Genomic DNA, 23,863 nt, shown 5'->3' with positions numbered 1-23,863 from the left:
ACCTAGTTTAGCTATGAAAGCTTTATTTAAAGGTAGAGTTTTGCGGAGCCCTAAGCCACCTGCAGATTTAGGCTTACAAATAATGTTCCAAGAGATAAGGGGGACAAATTTTTTTTTTTTGTCTCCAAAAGAAATTTCTATGGAGAGCATCCAATTTGGCCGCAATGTCAGTTGGGAGGAGGGAAGAGGAACATATATAAGAGGGGAGGACTTCGAGGTTACTTTGAATTAGTGTGTGTCGGCCAGCTTTAGAAAGGAAGCTGGCCTTCCATTGACAAAATATTTTATTATGGCCTTAGTTTCGATCGATAGCAAAAAAAATTCAATATTTCAAATACCTAAACTTTAAATATGAAATTCAAATCCAATTCAAAATATTTGGGATTTATTTATCTAGGAAAAAAAAAAAAGCTAGATCAAATATACTACTAAATTTCAAATTTGATCGATCAAACAATGGATCAAAATTTTTACCCACTATCCTGCAACAGAGAAGATATACAAAACTACAAAAGTACATTCATTACATTACATTTATTTAGAGATTCAATGTCAAAATATATATGTCATAACATACATTTTTATTTGAAAGAACTTATCAATGCAACTCTAGAAGTATATTCTTGGATCTAGCTTGATGTATGAGGCTTGGGAATTACATCACTATTGCTTATATCACTACTTGTAAATTTGTGAATAATTATGATCAACTAAAGCTCTTTTAAGTCAGTAAGTCACACGATACATGTTGTTGGATCAACTAATATTTTTAGTATTTATATTCTTATTATAGCTAGCCTACTCTATCCAAGTCATGTTAAATTAGTACTTAACTCCCTTTTACGTAGTATTAAATTAGTAATAATGGATCTTATTATTATTATTATTATTATTATTATTATTATTATTATTATTAAGTGTTGCTTTTGGTGTAAGCAATCTGTCTTTTATTTATTATTTATTTTATGGGGTAAAGCAATAAACAATATAATTAAACATAAGTAAACATAAGCTAGTGCATGCTTCTAGAAGATAAAGTAAGCCTAAGCTAGTGCATGCTTCTAGAAGCCATCATTTAACCACAACCTAGTACGTAGTACATTACTAAGTTTTCTTAGATGAATGACTTTGCATTGGTTCGATCGATCTTACGGAGTAATATTATTTTAGACTCAAAGCGCATTTTTAAGGTAATGAACAATTAATAAATAATAACCCATCTATACCTAGTATTTACAAAAGTTTTAGATTTATTTATTTATTCATTGTAGTATGATCACATACTACTAGTAGCAGTATGAATATATTGTGACATTACAAGGTGAGAACTTTTAAGACAAATTTAGAGACATAAAAAAAAAAAAAATAGAAATATAAAACATAATGCAAGTACTAGACATATATATTCAGAGGGAGGTCAAGAGTTTGTAACCAATTTGGTAGTAAGCATAACCATCATTGGCTGCAGCCATAACATGCTCATCAGTGAGCACCTTTGGATTCCTCGAGTCAACTTCGATCTCAGTAGTTGGAGACGGTGGACCTTCGTATGGCACCCCGACTTGGAGGGCCAAATCGGACAAGCTAGACTCGGTGAGAGCCGGGTTTCTAAGAACCCTAGCAGCTAAGTCACCCACTTGTACACCAACATCAGGGTTACTAAACTTGACAAGGTAGAAGATCTCGGGCAATTTTGTGATTCCAACAAAGCAAATCTTGGGATCATTAAGAAAATTGTCTAAGGATTCGGGTGCATTACCATGATTTCCCACATAATCTAAGTGAATGATAAGGCAACGGCGAAACACACATAGGATAAGTGCATGTGTGGTGTAACCACCCGTAGCTGGCTTGAGTTTCTTAATGTCTAGGCCAACCACCTTAGTTGTGCACTCGAGGTGGCATCGTAGATTGGCGATGTGCTTGTCAACAGCTGCCGCGCAATTGGCTACATGCGCGGTGAGCTTAACACCATGGATGGTAACATCACATGTACCCATTTGTAAGAGAAATTCAACAGGAATTTGAGGTTTGCGTGACCTCTTCATCTAAGCTGCCTGTTTAGTGGCACTACGTACGTACTTAGGGACGTATACATGTGTAGGTCTTTATATAGATTGATAATTTCCTAGACCTAGCTATTAGGTTTTAGGAGTAGATTCTAACACAAGGCATAGAAATAATTAAAGCAATTAACTTTACTTTTTACGGGGTACTCTTCCCATAAACGATAACTTGCTAGGTTAGTATGTTCTACCAAAATTTATCTAAGTTTTTTATTTGTCATAGTCAATTGGTCATTACATGCACTGCATTAGTAGGGTAACTATAATGTTTCCCATACAATGGTTATACCACTTTACTATATGTTAATATCCACCTTGCGAAAGTAGTGTTACCTTGACAAAAAGTTTTTATTATTATTGGGTGGTTGTTGAAATATAAGATAAAGGTATTTAAGTTTCACAACATTAAAGGTGATTGTTGGCAAAATGTCTTAATACAAAGTATAAACTAATTCAATTGATGAACTCCTCGGCTATTTTATGTAAAATTTAACATAAATGTTCTTATCTTAAGTTGATTTTGCTGAATTGAACTTATCTTTGCTAGCTTAATTTATCTGATCTAATTTCTTTTGCGTGACTTGTAAGCCCGGAGTTAATAAATTTATTAAGATAGTGATTAGGTTAAATTCTCCCATCAGATGATTACTCATCATTATATAATGGTCCAAGTAATAATTTTTCACTTCATGTATAGCATGGTAATGAACACTTCCCCACCTTTCTATTCATAGTATACAAAAACATCATTAACTCTTAATTTAGAGATATAGATATCTCATTATCCTTCCATTAATAGTCTTTTCAATCCTAGTTTTATGTTGTTCTTTCTAATTTGCCAATTAACTAAGAAGGTTCAAAAAGTTCTTCCCATTTAAAATCTTTCTATAACACTCCATATATAGTTGTGTGAAAGTGCACAACCGCACAAATACACTATCTCTGTATTCATGGTATATACAATTACACGGATCGAGATAGTGAAGGAAGTATAGCTTTTATGAAAAAAATTGTTGTGAAAGGGCACAAATACACCATATCCTTTTTATTTTTATTTATTTATTTTATTTTTAATGGAGGGTACGGTGAACATCATAACAAATCACAATAACAACGGAAGAAAAATTCAAAATTAGAGTTGGGGATTTGGAAATTGCAACATTACACAATAATTTCATGACTAGGTTTTCAGGCCACCACGCACTGATGCAAGCCATGGAGTATGATACTTAACTTGTATGACTTGAATTATATTAGTGTACTTATCACATACATTTGTTTTTGTTAAATTTTTTTTTTTAAATAATGTACAAAAAATGAAAGGAAATAAAGTTAACATATCTAATTTCATTACAATAAACACAATAATTCAAGGTGAACACTTAATATTAAATAAAATTCTTAAGGAAAATTAACACACAAATTCATTGATTCTAAACCCATCTTCAACTAGACAAATCACGAAAGAGGTACGATAGAGGTAGGGTACGAGTAAGAAAAACATAATTAAACTCCTAAAAGACTCAAGTAACATACAAGATAGTGATGGTAATGAACAAATAAATTAAACTAGTTGAGCGAGGACAGGAGCTTAAACGCAATTTGATAACATTTAAAGGCATCGTAGCAAACCATCTTCACTTGTTCTTGTGTTAGAATATCATTGTCGAATGTAGAATCTACCCGTATCATTGTCGTCCAGTCTGATTGGCCAAACGACGACCCAGACGGCGTTCTAACAGTGACTCGATTAAATGCGGCGTAAAAACCCCTGTACGGAAGCCCAACTTCACTAACAATAACCCGTAAATCGGATTCCTTTAGCCCTGATTTCTTAAGCACCCGGCTAGCCAATTCACAACATGCTACACCATGATGTCTCTCAAGAGGAAGGGGCATCGTTATAGATGGTCGCACAAAACAAATGTTGGGATCCATCAGAAACTTCTTCAGTGATTCAGGAATCCCTAAACACTGCAAGATATTGTCGAGGATAATTAAGCAACGAGAATCTGAGCTTATCACTAGCATTTGTATTTTTTTGGTACCGAAATTAAACCATCTTTAATAAATAATTTAAGGTCTAGTCCTAATATATCTTGACCATCAAAATAGCCGGGAATCAATTCATCCAAAAGCTTTATGGAATCCACTACTTTGGCCTTGAGAGAGATTTCAGCGATGACGATATCATAATCACCCATTTTTGAAAGATATTTTGTAGGAATGGAAATCATATTTTGTTTTAGAAAAACTGAATTGAGGATATAATCAAGTGAATATATGATGATTACGTTTTAGAAAATGGGTATATATACAGTACGAGTATACTATATAGCCAGGCCAACACATAAAAGGGTTCATTTTCATTTCCATGGGAACGGTGCTAGCTAAAACATTAATTACGGAGTAATTAAGGAACCACGTTTAGACAGTAATTAGTCGTTGGAATTGAAGTTGATCGATGAGTTGGTCAAATTTCCATAGGAAATTGCTTAAAGCCTAACACAACTACAGTAATTTAACCATCAACTACTTAAGGAAATTTTGCGAACAACTACCGCAAAAATTGCTTTTGCTAATAACTATCTTTATCTTTTTTTTTTTTTTTTTTTTGCAAACAACTACCACAAACTTTGTATTTGTTTTGTTACCACTACCCGTTAACGAGGGACGTTTGCTTGCCGTATGTGGGGCCCACATTTCATCCTTTTCCCTCCAACTATCTCTCCTTTATATTAACGATGTTCCCCCTAATTAGAAACTCTTTGTTTCTTTGAATGTTTGTCTTCGAAAATTTTAGGGCATAGGTGAAATTGCTCCCCTAGAGATCGAATTCATGCTATTAGGATTGAAAAAACAGGTAATATTCGTTCATTTTCTTAATCTTTTTTATGATTTCTGGTTAATCGTTCATTTATTTGTGTATTGAACGAATTAGGGTGGGCCCCACATACGGCAAGGAAATGTCCATCGTTAACCGGTAGTGTTAACAAAACAAATACAAAATTTGTGGTAGTTGTTCACAAAAAAAAAAAGATAAAGATAGTTTTTCGCAAAAGAGTTGTTCGCAAAATTTCCACTACTTAACTAATGAGTAAGGAATCCCTAGTAAAGTTTCAAGTCTTCGGAGACCGGCCCTTCAGCTTACATATTCATTATTTCATCAAGCATGCAATCACTTAAGCCATGCACCTTTTTATTTTTCATAAGTAAGAATGTAAGATACGAAATACAAATACTACTACTTCTGATCTTACCTACCAAATTAGTAAAGTGTTCATTTCTTTTTTACATGTTTTTTTTTTTTTTTTTTTTTTTTTTTTTTTTTTTTTTTTTGAAAAATTCTTTTTTACATGTTGTTCCTTAGCTAAATGTAAACTAAGGAACAACATGTAAAAAAGAGGCATAATTAATTGACATAATTCTGAGAAACATAAACTCCTTAAAGACCCAAGTAAACTACTTAAGCGAAGAAAGGAGCTTAGAATCAATTCTATAACAAGTAAAGGCATCATAGACGACCATCTTCACTTGTTCTTGTGTTAGAATATTGCCGTACTTGGAATCAACCAATATTGCCTTGTATTTTTGGACAAATGGTTTAACATCGACTTGACTTGATGAGGCATAAACATCCTGATACGGAATCCCAACTTCACTAGCAACAACCCGTAAAGCAGATCCCTCGAGCCCTGCTGATTTCTTAAGCACTCGGCAAGCCAATTCACAGCATGCCACACCAGGCGGGCTGATCTGATCATCTGATGGTCGCACAAAACAAATGTCGGGATTTATCAGGAATGTTTTTAAAATTTCAGGAATCCCATAAGACTGCAAGATTTTGTCACAGCAACGAGTAGCCGAGCTTATGACTAGCATCAGGGGCGGAGGGAGGGGGGGACATGGGGGGACAGCTGTCCCCCCACTTTTAAAAAAAATTTTCAGAATTTTCTATTTAAAAAAAAAAAAAAAAAACAAAACTTACGAAAGACAAGTTTACCACAATTCCACAAAAGTCTGACAAAATCAACTAACCAAGTAAGCATAGAAATAAAAGTGTGAAAGTGACAGGAGAGTGGTAGAAAATTATGGGATGACATCATATCAAACAAAAAATATAAAACAATAAAAACTTACTAAAAGACAAAACAAATAAAGTTAAAAAGTATAAAGGTTACTTTTATTTTTTAATTAAGCTTTCTTGACTCTCGTACAACCCAATTCGGCAATTCCCACAATTGACGAGTGACGACCACCTGACTGCCGGACTCCGAAGTACGACGACCGCGGACGTCGACGCTGCCGCCACCACCGCACAAGCATATATTGTGAAAGACAAATCTCTTTGGATTTTTCCCCAATTCATTGTAAGTAACTTATAATTTTAAATTATCCCTTCAAACCCTAAATCTTATTTTAATTAATTGTTTAAGTGCTAATTTTTTAATTAAGTGTGAATTTTTAATTGTTTAAATTCTGAATATTTTTTTTTAAATGGTTGATCGTTTGTATTCCAATGTTAGGCTAGGGTTCTCAATTCTCAAATTGTTCACTTTATAAAATTATAACTTGTTATTTGTGTTAAATTGATTGGTAATATCACTACTACATAAACGACCAAATGCAACCCTAAAAAACCGTTGTAATAGGGCAAAAAACCATTGCTATAGACCTACTGCAACGGTTAGTAAACCGTTGCTTTTGCGGCCGTTGCACCAGGTTTAATGCAACGGTCTTTTGACCTACTGCAACGGTCATATAATATCGAACATGAACCGTTGCAGTAGGGCCTAATGCAACGATCTTACATAGCTAAGGCGGCGGTCATTAAAAATCTCATAAACCGTTGCAGTAGAGCTAATGTAATGCATATTTAGATCAAATGCAATGCCCATTACCTTATTTGGACCGTTGCATCAGCTTTTTATTATTATTATTATTATATTATTATTATTATTATTATTATTATTTTATGCTCGTTACAACTTCAATAATATACAAATGAGGTAAACAAAATTGAATAACAATCATTTCGTTTAAATTTTAAAAAATAATGTATTTAATTTACAATTTATGATTATGCAATTAATGCTTTACAGAAATAATTCCTAAGTTAATATACGTAAAACTTTTAAATTTTCTCTAATAATAACTTGTAATATTACAATTTAAAAAGAACAAAAAAAAAATCAGTTCAAGTAGTAGTAGCTCCAGCTGAACAACACAAGTAGCAACAACCGGTAGTAGAAGTCGTAGCAGGCAGGTAGCAACAGCTCTGGCAGGGCAGAAGTAGCAGCAGCAACAATAGCTCCGACATAGCATAAATAGCAACAGCAACAGCTCTGACACTCTAACAGAGCAGAAATAGCAGTAGCAGCAATGGCTTATTTTTAATACCTGAAACAATGGCATCCACCATTTATAAGCCATCAATAGAACTAATTGCTACAAATCTTGAGTTGATCTTGTCGGCAACTGAAAAATTATGTGAAATTTCATCAACATCGGTAATAGATCATATCAATTACAAATTTTGCCCCCTCGCAAAACTTGCAAATTTTTTCAACTTTATATCTTTAAAACTAAGCCTAGTTTGGTTTATATGGTAGGAGTAGTTCTTCATGAATCGAGGAATGGGGTCAAATCTCAACAAGTATCAATGCTATCGGACTCATTTATCACTGTTAAAAATTTAGAAAGTACAGAGTAAACATTAACAAAGTTAGAAGTTACCTCGATAACATTTTTAGGAGTAAGAGTCGTTTTTATATCACAATTTTGTACATATAATAAAAATCAGAAATTCATAAGTTTAGAAATTTCATCAAACTATAGGAGAAAAACTTGAAGGCTTTAGAAACTTTACAATAAGCTTGTAATCATGTATGAACTATTCAGTTGTGTTCCCATACAGAATAAACTATGTGCAATCTTTATCAACTCTTTCTCATCCTATACAAGCACATATATCAAGTATTAGGGGGACATGAATGGGCTCAAATGTGTAAAAAGTAAGTGTTACAACCTGCTGAACGTATAGAAAATATAACTTCTAAGTATAAAGAGTAAGTGTGGGAATAACAAAAGAGCGGAGCAGCAAAGGGTGGCATCAGCAGCAAGCTAAGGGGAAGTAAAATAATAGAGGGGGAGCAGCAGAAGGGTGGCAGTAGCAGTAGGGGAGCGATAGGAGGGGCAAAAGAAGGGGATGAATAGCAGAAGGGGGGGGGGAATAGCAGCATAATCGCTTAGGACAAACTTCTTAGTATTACTAAACTGACATAAACTAATAAATCTAAATTTCTTAATTGATAATTTAAACTTGGTTTTTTTTTCCACAATTGTTTTACGAAGAACACTAACTGACGAAAGTTTATACATCATGGTTACAGAATAATAAAATTAAATCGAAAAAAAATAACAAATTAAACACACATTATCTTACAAGGGGATCATCCATTAGAAAATAACTTATCTTAGTTTTTTCAGATTAATAGGATGCTAATATACTCATGTAGTTATGCATAGAAACCTTAATTTAGCAGCAATGGCAAAACTTCAAGCAAGCAATTCATAGCTCACATAACATGCATGCAACCTCACACAATACAAGAAACATAGGAAGCTTATAGAACATCACAAGTAGATGCGAATTTACACAAACCCCCCCCCACCTTCAAAAATATCCCAAATACAGAATTTCAAAACCAAATTCAACAACCTAGAAGTCCCATCAACTAATCTCATGAGCATAAAATCAAATAACACAATCACAATTTCTCAAATTTTGAATAAACAAGCGTAGATCTACAAAAATTACATAAAAAAAACCCAGAAAAAAAATCAGAAAAAGGGAAAAGAAAAGACCTGAAGACCAGCATGAGAAAAAAGAGAAATGGGGAGCTTTCTTATCCCTGTCTTTGTTTAATCCGGAAGATTTGCTAGTACTCAAACCCTTGGCTCCTTTGCCTGACAATTTTGGGGTTGATTGAAAATATTAATTCATCAGCAGGGCACACGCAACTAACTATTTAATTAATTACAAAAAAAAAAAGTTAACAATTATACTACTCACATATTTGCATTACTAATTCAATAATATAAACAAACACCATATATCCCACATAGATCTAGATTATACTTTAGCAGAAACTAATCACAACAAAATGGCAATTCACATAAAATGGCAATTCACAAGCAATAACAACTAAATTTGAAACCCTAAATCTAACAAAATCGATAATCAAACAAAATACTACCAAAATCAACACAAGTATTAGCAATTAAAAGCGAGATTGTGTGAAATATTAAAGTTTGGATCTAGAATTTACCCTTGAAAGAGGAGTGTGGCCTGGTGAAGGAGGAGCGAGGAGCTATTCCAATTTTAAGAAATTTGAAACCCTAGCTAAAAAAGAAAGGATATTAGAAATTTTTGGGGTGAATGATGAAGGAAAAAGCATCCAATGGGAATGTTTCAAATTAAGATATGAGAGGTTGAGGATGAGAGGAAGATCGGGAGGTGAAAGTGAAGGAGAGAGATGAGACAGAAGTAGAGAGAGAATGCAAAAGAGTAAAGAGGAGAGAGAGTGAGCTTTTCACGAAATTTTGGTGCTCTTTATTTTACTACTGCTCCGTACATGCTACTCCGTAATAAGTTATACGGAGCAACTATTGCAACGGTCATTATAAGGCCGTTGCAATAGGCAAAAAATTCGTTGCATGTGAAGAGCAACTGCAACGGTTATTTAAAAACCGTTGCAATAGGCAAAAATTCCGTAGCATTAGCTTTACTCGTTGCATTAGACTGTTGTGTTAGCTATTACCGTTGCATTAAACCTTTGCATTAGATTTAACCGTTGCATTTGACCGTTGCTTTTGCTCGTTTATGTAGTAGTGTATTGATTGTATGACATGATGGTAATTGAATTATTATTGATTCATTGTTTTTATTTTTATTGATTTAATTAGGACATGTCAAACAATTCACCTAATTCAAACAATTCTAAGGAAAAACAACCTGATCTTCAACAATTCTTGTTTAAAAGAATGAAATCTCAAGGACATGAACCCACTTCATTTTAGTTGTGAAATTTTAACTACAAAACTATCTTTGCGTTTATTTTTTTTATTTAAATATTTTTGTCAAATGATGCAATGTTTAGTTGTCGTCCCCCCGGTTATATATTCCTGGCTCCGCCACTGACTAGCATTCGTACTTTTTTGCTATTTATACCACTGCTAGGTGTTTTAACATCTTCAATATATCTTGACCATTAAAATAGCTAGGAATCAACTCATCTAAAACCAATATGGAATCCGCTACTTTCGCCTTGAGAGAGATTCCATCAATTACGATATCATAATCACCCATTTTTTTAAGATATTTTGTGGGGATTGCCATTTTTTTTTTTTTTAAGGAAATTTGAATTGAGGCCGGAAATTAGTGAATGGAGATTATGTTTTAATGTTTTAATCCCTCCGTCCCTTTTTTACATTCTTGTTTGTAAAATTACACGGGAATTAAGGAACTAAGAATAAAACAAATAAAAATAAAACAAAACACAATGGGAAGTACAAAACATTAAATGATGTCTTTGAGTAAAACAAAGATAGATTAATATTTAATGATGTCATTTCATCAATCCTTTGCAAAAAAAAAGGACCAATAACATGCTCCTATTAGAAAATTAAGAACCAATCATATTCATCTAAATTTAGGAGTGAGAATAAGAAAGTAAGAATGAGAAAATAAGAGTGAGCATTAATTACATAACAGAAAAAGTGGAATAATTTGGGATATTTGGAAAAAAAATACTTACTAAAAAAGAAAAGGAGGAATGTAATTTTGGAATACCCAAAAAGGAAAGCAGGGATGTAAAAAAAGGAACGGAGGGAGTAGTATATGGTTATATATAGGCAATATAGGCAAGACATAAGGGCTTATTTAATTTGCTGATTTGAATCTGGGATGTTTATAATGAACGATTAGAGTTGTTGGAAGTTGATCGATGAGTTGGTCAAATTTCCATAGGGAATTGCTTAAAGCCTAGCTAAAACAACAAACAATAAACTGCCCAATAAATGAGTAAGGAATCCCTAAGCTAGTAAAATTTCAAATCTTTGGAAACCCTTCAGCTTACATATTCATCATGCATGCGTTATTCATGATCAATGCATAAAGGCGCGTGCATTCATTAAATTAGCATCTTAAGCCGTGTAACTTTTTATTTCTCATGAGATAAAGAGTACTACTTCCAACCCAAAGTAAAATTAAACATGGAGTATATAATTTTACGTGTATACACAGTATAAACAAAATTTATAAGAAGTTAGTACTCCGTATAATAAAAGTATACAATGAGATGAATACAACTAATCTTACATAGTTACATCATTACATGACATGTAAATATGTAATATGGAATGTTATACATTAGTGAGATTTTTTAGTTAAAGCCCTTAATAAAGGATTAAAGTTAATTAAAGTATGACCATAAAACATTATTAAAGCAGAAACGAATGAACACTTCCCTAATTGTAACTCTGTATTAATATATAGTATACAAAAACATCAGTACATAAAATGTCATGTCGAAACCTGCAAAAATGTGTCGGGCTTGTAGGGCCAAAATGCCATCCAAATCGGTTTTTCGAGTCGGTTTGGGATTTTAACTAAGAAAAAGTGCTTTTTGACTTGTCCAAACCTACCCTATTTTCAGGTCGGGCTATAGTTATTAATCACCTCTATTGTATATAGTGCACTCTCATCACCTTGTTATTATTAATTACTCCCTCCGTCCCCAAATGATAGTCCCTAATGGGCAAAAATCACGAGAATTAAGAAACTTAAATAAAAGTAGTAAAATTATATTGAAAAAATAAATTTACATTAGATATGTAAATAGTAGAGAGAGAAAGTAATAAAAGTGCATTGAAAAACAAAATTTACATGGGAAAGTTAAATTTGCACAAATATTTTTGCAATTGAAGAGAATTTTGATAAAAAAAAATTGATAGTAATGGTACTTGAAAAAAGCAAATGAAACTATCAATTTGGAACTAAAAAAGCCAGGAATCAACTCGTTTAATACGTGTTCGGAATCAACTACCTTAGCCTTAAGAGGGATTCCATCAATAACGATATCATAAAACCCATTTTGGAAAAATATTTTGTAGGGAAGCTATAAACAGACATATTGAATTGAATAGGTTTGTATTGTTTGATGCTATTTGTGACTAAATGATTATGGTTTAGAATATGCAATTGGTATAGTATATATATGGAGTATATAGAAGCTGGCCGGCCTGGTCAATTTAATTCTTATGGGAACGCTAGCTAAATTAAAGACTCCACAGGGAATGCCAGTGATTAATTAAGTAACGTTTAACCAACGATTAGACTTGTTGGAACTTAATTACAGTAGTTGAATTGGTCAAATTTCCATTGTATTACCTTATCTATTACGGAGTTACTATTGTTAAAACAAAACATTGTTGATATCATCTTTTCTCAAAACTGTATATGTGTCGCTTTTTTATGAAATTTTTTTCCGCCTAAAACCATTGATGATGTTATTTTTTGTAATACTTTTTTTTTGAAAGGATTTTTTTTTTTTTGGAATACTTTATAAACAAGCTAAGTAAATTCTTAATCAAGAAAATCGGAGTACAATAAATTGAATATCAACTGTATTCCTTCCAATGAATTTATGATAAAATTGAAAGATTCATCATATATACGAGTTCTACACTACAATTTTTTTTTTTTTGTTATAACCGTGCATTGCACGGAGATAATCTAGTGTTTTTCTAATTTTTGTAAAATAAGAATTTCATTGTGTTACTTGTGTGCCTTAAATTTGGACAATTCCCCCTTTGCATACTTTAGATTTACAAAATAAGGAGTATTCATTGTCTGGCCTCACCCTAACATTGTTATTTTTTCCCATAATTAAATTAATGAAGTGGTATATATGCGGGTTTTTAATTAAAACAATCTTTAAATATAAGAAATTAAAAAATTGGGTATGTATCTTGCAACATCCAATGAATTGCACCTACAATTCACTACTTTTATGGGGCACATCATGTAATTTGTGCAATAACAAGTTTATAAGAACTAAATAAAGAACATAGTAACAGATGAATTGAACTATACGTACAATTTATGTAGATGAAGGAAATCATCAATTTTTACCAAATTGATGTATAAGTTGATAACTAATAAGACTCTTAAGAACTCTTAGTCAATCAAGACCGTTTTGATCATTTAGTAATGAAGTTTTCTACCGCTCTTAATCAACTAATACGGTAATTGTGTTGAAAAACGCACAACTACGACTTTAAAAAGCGACAAGTTCAATAATCAAGAACACAAGTTAACTTAATAAACACCGATATTTTTATTTAATTGATAGTATAGGTCTAATGATGACCGGATCATACAAAAAGTAATTGTAGATCATACTCCAAATTAACATAACCAACAAGATCGTAATACTAGTAATTCAATCAAAGGAAGGGTTTTTTAAACAAAAAACAAAAAAGTATTTTAAAGGGAGGTCAAGAGCTTGTAACCAACAAGATCACAACAAGATCATTAACTAGGACATTTCCCGATCCCCCTCGTTATTGTATAGACCTCTATTTAGAAGATTGTAATAGAATTTGTAATGTTGGTTAATGCTATTTAAGTACTTCTTTTCATCAAAAAAAAAAAAAAAAAAAATTGGTAGTAAGCATATGCTTCACTAAAAGCACCCTTAATTTGTTCATCCGTCAACACTACTCCATTATTACTCGAATCAACCACGATTTCGGCTGTTGCACCATGGTATACCACCCTAACTTCTTTCGCAATCTCAGCCAAACTCATCATAGTAAGTGCTGGTTTTAATTTCTTAGAACTCTTGCTGCCAAATCACCCACTTTTACTCCAACTTCTAAATGGCTAAATTTCGTAAAACGAAGGTTCGGCAATGTTGAAGCTCCAACAAAGCAAATCTTAGGATCATTAAGGAAGTCATCCAAAGATTGAGGTGCATTACCAAGTGAACCAAGGTGATTTAAATGAATTATAAGGCAACGGCGAAACACACATAGGACTAATACATCTGGTGTGGAATGGTAATGATAACTTCAACCCTCGGGTTTTACCTTCATTTTAACATCTAGTCCAACAACCTTAGTGTTACACTCAAGGTAACATCGAAGATCAGCGATGTGATTATCGACGGCTTCTTTACTGTCTATGACATGGGCGGTGAGCTTAGTACCATGAAGGTTGATCTCGGAAGAGCCCATTTGTAAGAGGAATTCAAGGGGAATGTTTGAGTAGTGTGGTGGTGGTGATGAGTTACGTGACCTCTTCATGTTACCACAATACAACCAATACTATTGTTGAATTGTACTCCGAATTATTTATATGGTGTTTTTTATAGGTATGTTTTTTATGGTGATTTCCTAGGCTAACAAAATAAAGAACAAATCTGCAAATGAATCGACTATCAAATTAAATGTGGGTACGTACTATATATTAATATATGGTATGATTGGTACGTATCATTTGTTCTAGAGGCGTAGGTAAAGCGATAAAGAGTTCATAATGTTGCTGCACCTTAACCTTCGACAAACCCCTTCGCCCACCAGCCAAACCCACCGCAGCCCCACTGTGAATCCCACTACAACCATCAATCGCAACCCACCATCTTTACGTTCCCTCTCTGATTCCCAGTCGCTAAAACCATAACGCACCCTCTTTTCGTTCTCTCTCTGGCCTCGCGCTCCAACGACCTTTTTTATGGTTATGGTCGGAGCTATTAGGGTTTCGATTACACGGGGCTGTGGACCTCTAGAGGGTGGGGCCGGTGGGCAATTGGGTTTAACAGGGGCTGGTGGTGATTTCGAAGGTTAAGGAGGAGGTTTCGGTGAGGGTGGTGGATGTGTGGGCTTGCCGGCGATGGGTTGTAGGGCTGCCAGAGGTGAGGGTGGTCTGGGTTAGGGTTTGAAGTTTTTTCTTTTTTTTTTTTAATTTTCTTTTTTTAAAAATCAAATAGAATAGCGACACGTGTCTGTTGTGGGGTCCACTAACGATTTTTTGGATGATTTTCGTTAGATGGTGGTGAAATCAATTTTTTTTTTGTTTTTATGTGGTGTTATAATAAAAGTTTTGAAATAGGTGGTGTTATATTCTTATTTTTGAGAATTTTATGGTGTTATTTTCTAATTTTTACTTTTTAAAATGACCACCAATATACTCCATTTTAATGACTGATTTATTTACGTTGGTCAAATTTAATTAAAAATGATTTTTCTTCTTGAAAAATTCTTTTTTTTTTCCTAAAATTTAATTAATTTAAAAATTATAATACGTAGTAATTATTTTTGGAAGAATTAAAAAAAGAATTTTAACAATTACCTCTGTTCCAAATGAGTATTCTGTGTAATACATCAAATATTCATTTGTTGCAAATAATATAAAATGGATGTACGACATAAATAGCTCCAATCTAAATCTAATACGGAGTACAAATTATCTAAATCTGATATATAAGAATTTAATTTTAACTTTTTTTCTTTTATTAAAATTAAATTAAATTTTCAAATATCCAAAAATCTAAAAAGACGATCCGAATCCATTGAAAATTTCCAAAAATCCTAACCTTTAGAGTAGATTGACTGAATCATGGATCGGGTTTATAAACCATTGCTACAAGCCTACAACGCCTACATCATTTCTCTCCTAAAAAAAAAAAAGAAAAAACCGCCTACATCATTTCTCAATGATTGGGCCAAGGACACTCTCTGATCCTTTATACTCAAACTTCCGGATCCAGGCCATTAAATCGAGAGTCCGACAACACCTTTTCAAGACTAACCTTCTTTACTTTGCACATTATCGTACCAAAAAACAGCTGAGAGAAACAAAGTTCCAAATGAAGATGACATCTAGAGCTGCTGCTACTGCTACTGCTACTGCTTCGACCTTCTTTCATGGCGGTAAAGGTAATTCTACTTGTGCCCTTGTTCGTCTTCTTTCTTTCTGCAATTTCCCTTTTCAATTTCATTTCCGATTTTTCTCGTCCTATCAAACTGCTTCTGCGATTGAGAACCGTCAGTTAATTCTCAATTCAGTTAAAGAACAATGCAAATTAGGGTTTTCTGATCTTAAATTACCCCTTTCCCTCTTCAATCAATTGACTTCTTTGCGTCCTCTTCCTTCTGTCATCGTTTTCAATCAGCTATTCACTGCCATTTCCAAATTCAAACACCTTCATCCTCATTCTACCATTATTTCTCTCGTTAGGCAGCTTGAATTACTTGGTATTGGATATGATAGGCATTCATTGAGTATTCTCGCCAATTGTTATTGTCATTTAGGCCGCGTTGATTTCGGTTTTTCTCTAATGGCGAAATCCCTTAAACTTGGTTATCCCCCTGATCATTATACCTTTTGCACTTTAATCAATGGTTATATCATTAATGATAAGCTCCCTCAAGCTGCTCAATTGTTGAACAAGATTGTTAAGCTTGGGTTCCAACCCAATATAGTTACATATGGTGCTATTTTCAAAGGCCTTTGTAGGATCGGTGACAATGCCAGTGCTCTCACTTTGCTTAACAAAATACGTTCTGCTGCTCATTGTAAACCTGGTCTTGTCATATATAGCACTATTATTGACAGTCTATGTAAGGACAGGCTATTACAACAAGCTATGGACTTGTTCTCCGCTATGAAAACCGATGGCATTCAACCCAATGTTGTCACTTATAATACTTTGATTCGAGGCCTCTACAATTCTGGATGAAGGGTAGAGGCTAAGGGTGTGTTGACTGAGATGTTAGAGAGCAACGTAGCACCTAATGTTGTGACCTACAACACGCTGGTTGACATGTTTTGTAAAGATGGTAATGTTGAGGAAGCACAAGCCATACTGCAACACATGACTGACAAAGGTGTAGCTCCTAACATCATTACTTACACAGCTTTACTTGATGGTTATTGTTTGCGTGGTCAGATGAAAGATGCAGAAAAGCTACTTAACATCTGGCCCAAAATGGTTGTGAGCCTGATCTAGTAAGTTTTAGTACTATGATCAATGGATATGTCAAACTCAAAAACTTTGACAAGGCTTATACTATATTAGAAAATATGTTTCAGAAAGGGATAACACCAAATGTTGTAACCTATAGCACGCTTATTGATGGCTTGTGTAAAGCCAATAGACTTACACTCGCACACCAGCTGTTCAATGATATGAAAGCTCATGGAGTTACACCTGATGTCGTCACATATAGTTCATTGCTTGATGGCCTATGTAAAAGCGAACAGCTTGATGAGGCAGTGGCATTACTTGAAGATATGGAGGATAAAGGTATTAAACCTGATATTTTCACTTACTGCATCCTTATGGACAGCTTGTGTGAGGCTGGACAATTAAAAGATGCAGCATATTTCTTCTCTGATCTTGTATCCAAGGGTCTGCAACCTGATTGTAGAACATACACTATAATGATTAAAGGCTTCTGCAAGGAAGGGCTTATGAATGAAGCTGCTCAATTATTAAGCAAGATGGAAGAAGATGGTTGCTTTCCTAATGGTTGTACCTATAATACAATCATCCGGGGATATATTCACAATAATGACTTGTCAAATGCATTATACTATCGCGACATAATGGTTAGCAAAGGATTTGAAGCTGATGCTGACACTTTCTCGATGTTTGTTAGCCTTTTGCCTTCTGGTAATAACTCCTCTTAAGACCTGTTGCAAAAGTTCTTGAAATGAGCTCAAGGAATTACTTCGGATATTTTCTCACGTTTTATGGCTTAATGAAGCAATTGAATTCTCCTATTCATGATATGGAAGTGGCAATCCACTATACTTGGTCAAGGACTTGAAAATTAGCAACTGAATTTTTTAAGGTATCTTATTTATGTTTCTATCATTTAATTAAGCGTCATACAATAACGCTATTGTCTTCTCTATTTAGCTATGACCTCTAGAATGTACTTTGTGACTTCAAGTGACAATTGTTGTGACGTTTTGTGATTTTTTTTTCAATTCTGTTACATTATAGTTTATATGTAACATACTGTTGGGTTTCAAGCTGTGATGATAATATTGTAATAATTATAAATAAATGGTCTATGTTAAGTTACACATGTCTTTCTAGTATAATTATGGCATGGTTATTTTAATCAAGTTTCAGAAATGGACTTCATATATTCTGTTTGTGCATGGAACCACAACATTTTAAAATTTATTTTCTAATTTGATTTCAGTTTTTGTGTGGTGAATGTGCACTTCAAAATTGGGGCATGGCTTGTAGTTGACTGTTTATTTAAGGTTTTAAAAGTTTCTACTATATATTAGTGGTGGAAAATAAGTTGTGTCATGCCAGTTTTATGTTCATGTCAAAAATACTTGGGTTGAGAATTTATTGACACTTTGACATTTTCCAATCTTTGTTGAGTTGTTGGTTGCGTAATGTTTCTGATTTTTCATCATTTAGATGGCAAGAAGCAATGAGTGGGAAACTTTTGTTGTATAGTGAATTGTTAGCAACTACTCCGAATTAAGATGTTCCATTTTTATCCCAATTTATAGTGACTTTTGTCCTGAAATGCTGTGTTTATTTTGCAGTTATTTCTGGCTAGTCATGATAAGTTTTATAAGGAGGCTGACAAGACTTACTAGAAGGCAATAGCAGAGCTCATTCCTAATGAAGTTCCTGCTATAACAGAAAAGAGGAAAGAAAGAGCAGGAAAAGAAGCCTTATATTGCTGTGATCTAAGGACCAAAGCTTGGGAAGCCGACTGATCTTGCAAGGATGAGGCAGATACTTGTGAAGCTGAAGCACACTACTCCTGCTCATTTAAAGATTGCACCTGCAGATGCCAAGACCAGTGGCACCACTTCTAGTGCTGATCCCCCCAAGACTGCAGCTGTTGAAGCTGTAGTCGCTGCATGATGATTGATTTATGTTCAATGTCTTTGTGTTATATCTGAGGATATGATGGTCGAGCCTGTACAATGTTGATATAGCATCATAGACTGTGACTGTGTATATTGGTGCTGCATAATTCTAGCCTTGACCTATTAGAAACTCTTGACAAGCAAATTATGAGGTAGAATATAAGACATGAGATTTATTGTTACAGTAGGTGTTTTGATATTTTCGAAATCTGTAGACAAAAGCTACAATATTCAAAGTCTATTAGCTTTTAATCTCAACCTCCATTATTATATCATCTTGGAAACTTATGGTACTAATATGGTACTAATATAATCTTTAAAAAAAAAAAAAAAAAAAAAAAAAAGGAGAGATATTTGAAGTTTATACATGTAGCACTTTGACATGTTTGAAGTTTTCTTGAAATACTCGTGTAAGAAAAAAAATGAAACGGAGGGAATAGCTTTTAAGCTCAACCTCACCCTTGGAGTTGGCTCGGAAAGTTTGAGTAAAATGATCTACATTAAATTAATAAAGTAGATAATTACATAACAAAAGGATCCTGATCGAACCTCAACTCTGACGATTTTTAGTCCAGTATTTGCGGGTCAAGACACTTTTAGAGTGGGTATCACATAGTAAACAGTTTAGCAAGACTCAGTGAAACTAGATGAGCTAAAATGTAACATGGATGGAATAAAATTGAGAATCATTCTACAATTAAATCCATCATGTGCGTTACGATATGGAATCGTCACACGACTTCCTTGCTTGGAGCATGAGAAGAATAAAGTACTAGTCAAAATAAATCTAAGTCATGAATCATTAGATTATGATCAAGAACATCCAAAGTACTTGGATAAGTAAAAGGGATGGATTCTTGATGCATGGAAACAAATATAATTTGAGAATTGATGTTGCAAGCACAAACCTTAACAAGGAAGCCATTTATAAGCACGAGCTAAGACACTTTTAGAGTGGGGGTGGAGGGGGGGGGGGGGGGGGGGAAGGGAAAAGGATCCCCAACCCTCAAAGTGCCTCTCTCTTACCCTTAATCACATACCCTTCACTTTGTTAATCAAGCATTATCAAATTTTATCTTGGAAAACGTGCAACTAAGTTTGTTGCACATTTTATGAAACGAAGGTAGTATAACGTTCCCAATCCAAAAAATTAAAAATTCTAAATATTGGAAGCACTACAAACTTAATCGAAAATCTTAAGATTAAGAAGAGACGATCAGATGACTAGATTATGGACCGGATTTTTTTTGCCTATTGCTACAAGACTACAACTCATTCCAATAGGCCGGACACCCTCAGGCCCCGTTCTTTAGAGCTGCTCTGCTCTGCTTTGCTCTGCTGAAATCTGCTCTGCTTTGCTCTGCTCTGCTCTGCTCTGCTTCAATCTGCTCTGCTCTGCTCTGCTCTGCTCTGCCCTGCTCTGCTCTGCTTAAAATTAATACTTAATATTGAATTATTATAATAATAATGTATATTTAATAATAATAATAATAAATAATTAATACTTAATGATAATAATAATAAATATTTAATAATAATAATATATAATTAATATTTAATAATAATAATATATAAATAATATTTAATAATAATAATAAATATTTAATAATAATAATATATAATTAATATTTAATAATAATAATATATAAATAATATTTAATAATAATAATAAATATTTAATAATAATAATAATATATAATTAATATTTAATAATAATAATAAATATTTAATAATAATAATATATAATTAATATTTAATAATAATAATATATAATTAATATTTAATAATAATAATATATAAATAATATTTAATAATAATAATAAATATTTAAAAATAATAATATATAATAAATATTTAATAATAATAATATATAAATAATATTTAATAATAATAATAAATATTTAATAATAATAATATATAATTAATATTTAATAATAAAATTTAATTATTATAATAGTAGTAGTAGTAGTAGTAGCAGCAGCAGCAGCAGTAGTAATAATAATAATTGTAGTAATTATAATAATAATAATAATAGTAATAATAATAATAATAATAATAGTAGTAGTAATAATAATAATAATAGTAATAATAATAATAATAGTAATAATAATATTAGTAATTATAATAATATTAGTAATAATAATAATATTAATATTAATGAAATCTGCTCTGCTCTGCTTCAATCTGCTCTGCTCTGCTCTGCTTTACTCTGCTCTGCTGAAATCTGCTCTGCTCTGCCCAGAAGCTTAAAGGAACAGGGCCTCAATCCCACAAATCCGCAATGCTCAAATTGGGTCATTGAACCGAAAATCAGAGAACAACTTTTTAAGACGAGAATCTATTTTTTTATCTGAACTCTCTTCACTCATTCCACATTTTCATACCAAAACAGCAGAGATTGAAAGAAAGATGCAAATGAAGATAACATCTACAGCTGCTGCTACTGCTTCTTCCTTTTTTCATGGCGGTAAAGGTAATTCTACTTATACCCTTCTTCGCCTTCTTTCTTTCTGCAATTCCCCTTTTCAATTTTATTCCCGATTTTTCTCGTCCTATCAAACTGCTTCTGCTATTCAGAACCGTCAGTTAATTCTCAATTCAGTTAAAGAACAATGCAAATTAGGGTTTTCCGATCTTAAATTACCCCTTTCCCTCTTCAATCAATTGACCTCTTTGCGCCCTCTTCCTTCTATCGTTGTTTTCTGTCAGCTATTCACTGCCATTTCCAAATCGAAACATCTTCATCCTCATTCCACCATTATCTCTCTTTCAAGGCAGCTTGAATTACTTGGTCTTCCTCCTAACCATTATTCCCTCACCATTCTTGCTAATTCTTACTGTCATTTGGGTCGTATTGATTTTGGGTTTTCGCTTCTTGGGAAAAGGATTAAGCTTGGGTATCCCCCTGATTGTATTATCTTTACTACCTTAATTAATGGCTATATCAATAATGGCAAGCTCCCCCTTGCTACTCAGTTGTTGAATAAGATTGTCAGTTTAGGTTACCAACCCAATGTTGTTACATATGGTGCTATTTTCAAAGGCCTTTGTAGTATCGGCGACAATGATGCTGCTCTCAATTTGCTTAACAAAATGCAATCTGCTGCTCATTGTAAGCCTGACCTTGTCATATATACCATCATTATTGACAGTCTTTGTAAGGACAGGCTATTACAAGAAGCTATGGACTTGTTCTCTGCTATGAAAACCAAGGGCATTCAACCCGATGTTGTCACTTATACCTCCTTGATTCGAGGCTTCTACAATTCTGGATGCAGGGAAGAGGCTAAGGATATGTTGACCGAGATGTTAAAGACCAATATAGCACCTGATGTTCAGACCTACAGCATGCTGGTTGACATGTTTTGTAAAGATGGTAATGTTGTGGAAGCGGAAGCAGTTTTAAGACAAATGATTGACAAAGGTGTAGCTCCTGACATCATTACTTACGATGCTTTACTTGATGGTTATTGTCTGCGTGGTCAGATGAGAGATGCAGAAAAGCTACTTGATATCATGACCCAGAATGGTTGTGAGCCTAATCTTGTAAGTTTTAATACTATGATCAATGGATATGCCAAACTTAAAAACATTGACAAGGCTTTTACTGTATTAGAAAGTATGTTTCAAAAAGGGATATCACCAGATGTTGTAACCTATAACACTTTTATTGATGGCTTGTGTAAAGCCAATAGACTTACACTCGCGCACCAGTTGTTCAATGATATGAAAGCTCATGGAGTTACACCTGATGTCGTCACATATAGTTCATTGCTTGATGGCCTATGTAAAAGTGAACAGCTTGATGAGGCAGTGGCATTACTTGAAGATATGGAGGATAAAGGTATTAAACCTGATATTTTCACTTACTGCATCCTTATGGACAGCTTGTGTGAGGCTGGACAATTAAAAGATGCAGCATATTTCTTCTCTGATCTTGTATCCAAGGGTCTGCAACCTGATTGTAGAACATACACTATAATGATTAAAGGCTTCTGCAAGGAAGGGCTTATGAATGAAGCTGCTCAATTATTAAGCAAGATGGAAGAAGATGGTTGCTTTCCTAATGGTTGTACCTATAATACAATCATCCGGGGATATATTCACAATAATGACTTGTCAAATGCATTATACTATCGCGACATAATGGTTAGCAAAGGATTTGAAGCTGATGCTGACACTTTCTCGATGTTTGTTAGCCTTTTGCCTTCTGGTAATAACTCCTCTTAAGACCTGTTGCAAAAGTTCTTGAAATAAGCTGAAGGACTTGCTTCGGACATTTTCTCACATTTTACGGCTAAACAAAGCAATTGAAGTCTTTCATGATATGGATGTGGCAATCCGCTACACTTGGTCAAGGTATCTTATTTTTATCATTCATTAAAGCATAATAGAATGATGTCAATATGTTGTCAAAAATTATTCCTACTTTTACTGTTTCTATCTCTTGTTACTTTATACGGAGTTGTTTATAAAGTAAGATACACGCTTTCTCATTATTTGTTAGTCCCTTGTCTTCTGATTACTTAAAATGACTCGCCCATGGAGTTGCTTTAGAAATATATCAATTGGATTGAAGTTGAGACAACTGCATGTTTGCAAAGATAGTAAATTTTTGTTCCTTAAATATCCATTTTCTTAGGTGTCATATTCATTTTTCAGTTACATAAGTATACACTCACTTTTATGTAGTATAGTACATCAAATATTAAAGTTTTGATGCTAGGATTTCTTTTATCTATCCTTGACCTCTGGAATGTATTATCTTACCTAAAAAAAAAAGAAAAAGAAAACGTTGCTTGTGTTCTTGAGTTTAAGG

At 33.4% G+C, this 23,863-nt stretch overlaps 1 protein-coding gene, 1 long non-coding RNA gene and 1 pseudogene across 2 annotated transcripts; 1 reads left to right on the top strand and 2 right to left on the bottom strand.

Moving 5' to 3' along the window:
• Positions 1 to 1,406: 1,406 nt before the first annotated feature.
• LOC145575056 (uncharacterized) lies at positions 1,407 to 2,048 on the bottom strand. The gene has a single exon (XM_081632987.1). The coding sequence runs from the start codon at positions 2,046 to 2,048 to the stop codon at positions 1,407 to 1,409; it is 642 nt and encodes a 213-aa protein (XP_081489113.1).
• A 5,128-nt stretch (positions 2,049 to 7,176) lies between these two features.
• Positions 7,177 to 9,620, bottom strand: LOC145576019 (uncharacterized). The gene is made up of 3 exons (XR_014098314.1): positions 9,398 to 9,620; positions 8,934 to 9,035; positions 7,177 to 7,466 (listed from the first exon to the last, which is right to left on the bottom strand). It is a non-coding gene; the product is annotated as an uncharacterized LOC145576019 (long non-coding RNA).
• A 6,227-nt stretch (positions 9,621 to 15,847) lies between these two features.
• LOC145575055 (uncharacterized) lies at positions 15,848 to 23,301 on the top strand (annotated as a pseudogene).
• Positions 23,302 to 23,863: the final 562 nt, after the last annotated feature.

This window comes from Chenopodium album, chromosome 13 (assembly GCF_948465745.1).
Source record: "Chenopodium album chromosome 13, dcCheAlbu1.1, whole genome shotgun sequence".
NCBI classification, from domain to species: domain Eukaryota; kingdom Viridiplantae; phylum Streptophyta; class Magnoliopsida; order Caryophyllales; family Amaranthaceae; genus Chenopodium; species Chenopodium album.
The sequence above is the reverse complement of the archived record's forward strand: the minus strand, read 5'-3'. Positions and strand labels throughout refer to the sequence as shown.

Bases quoted from the DNA above. Each gene is read 5' to 3' on its own strand.
- LOC145575056 (XM_081632987.1), bottom strand. From the start codon at position 2,048: ATGAAGAGGTCACGCAAACCTCAAATTCCTGTTGAATTTCTCTTACAA.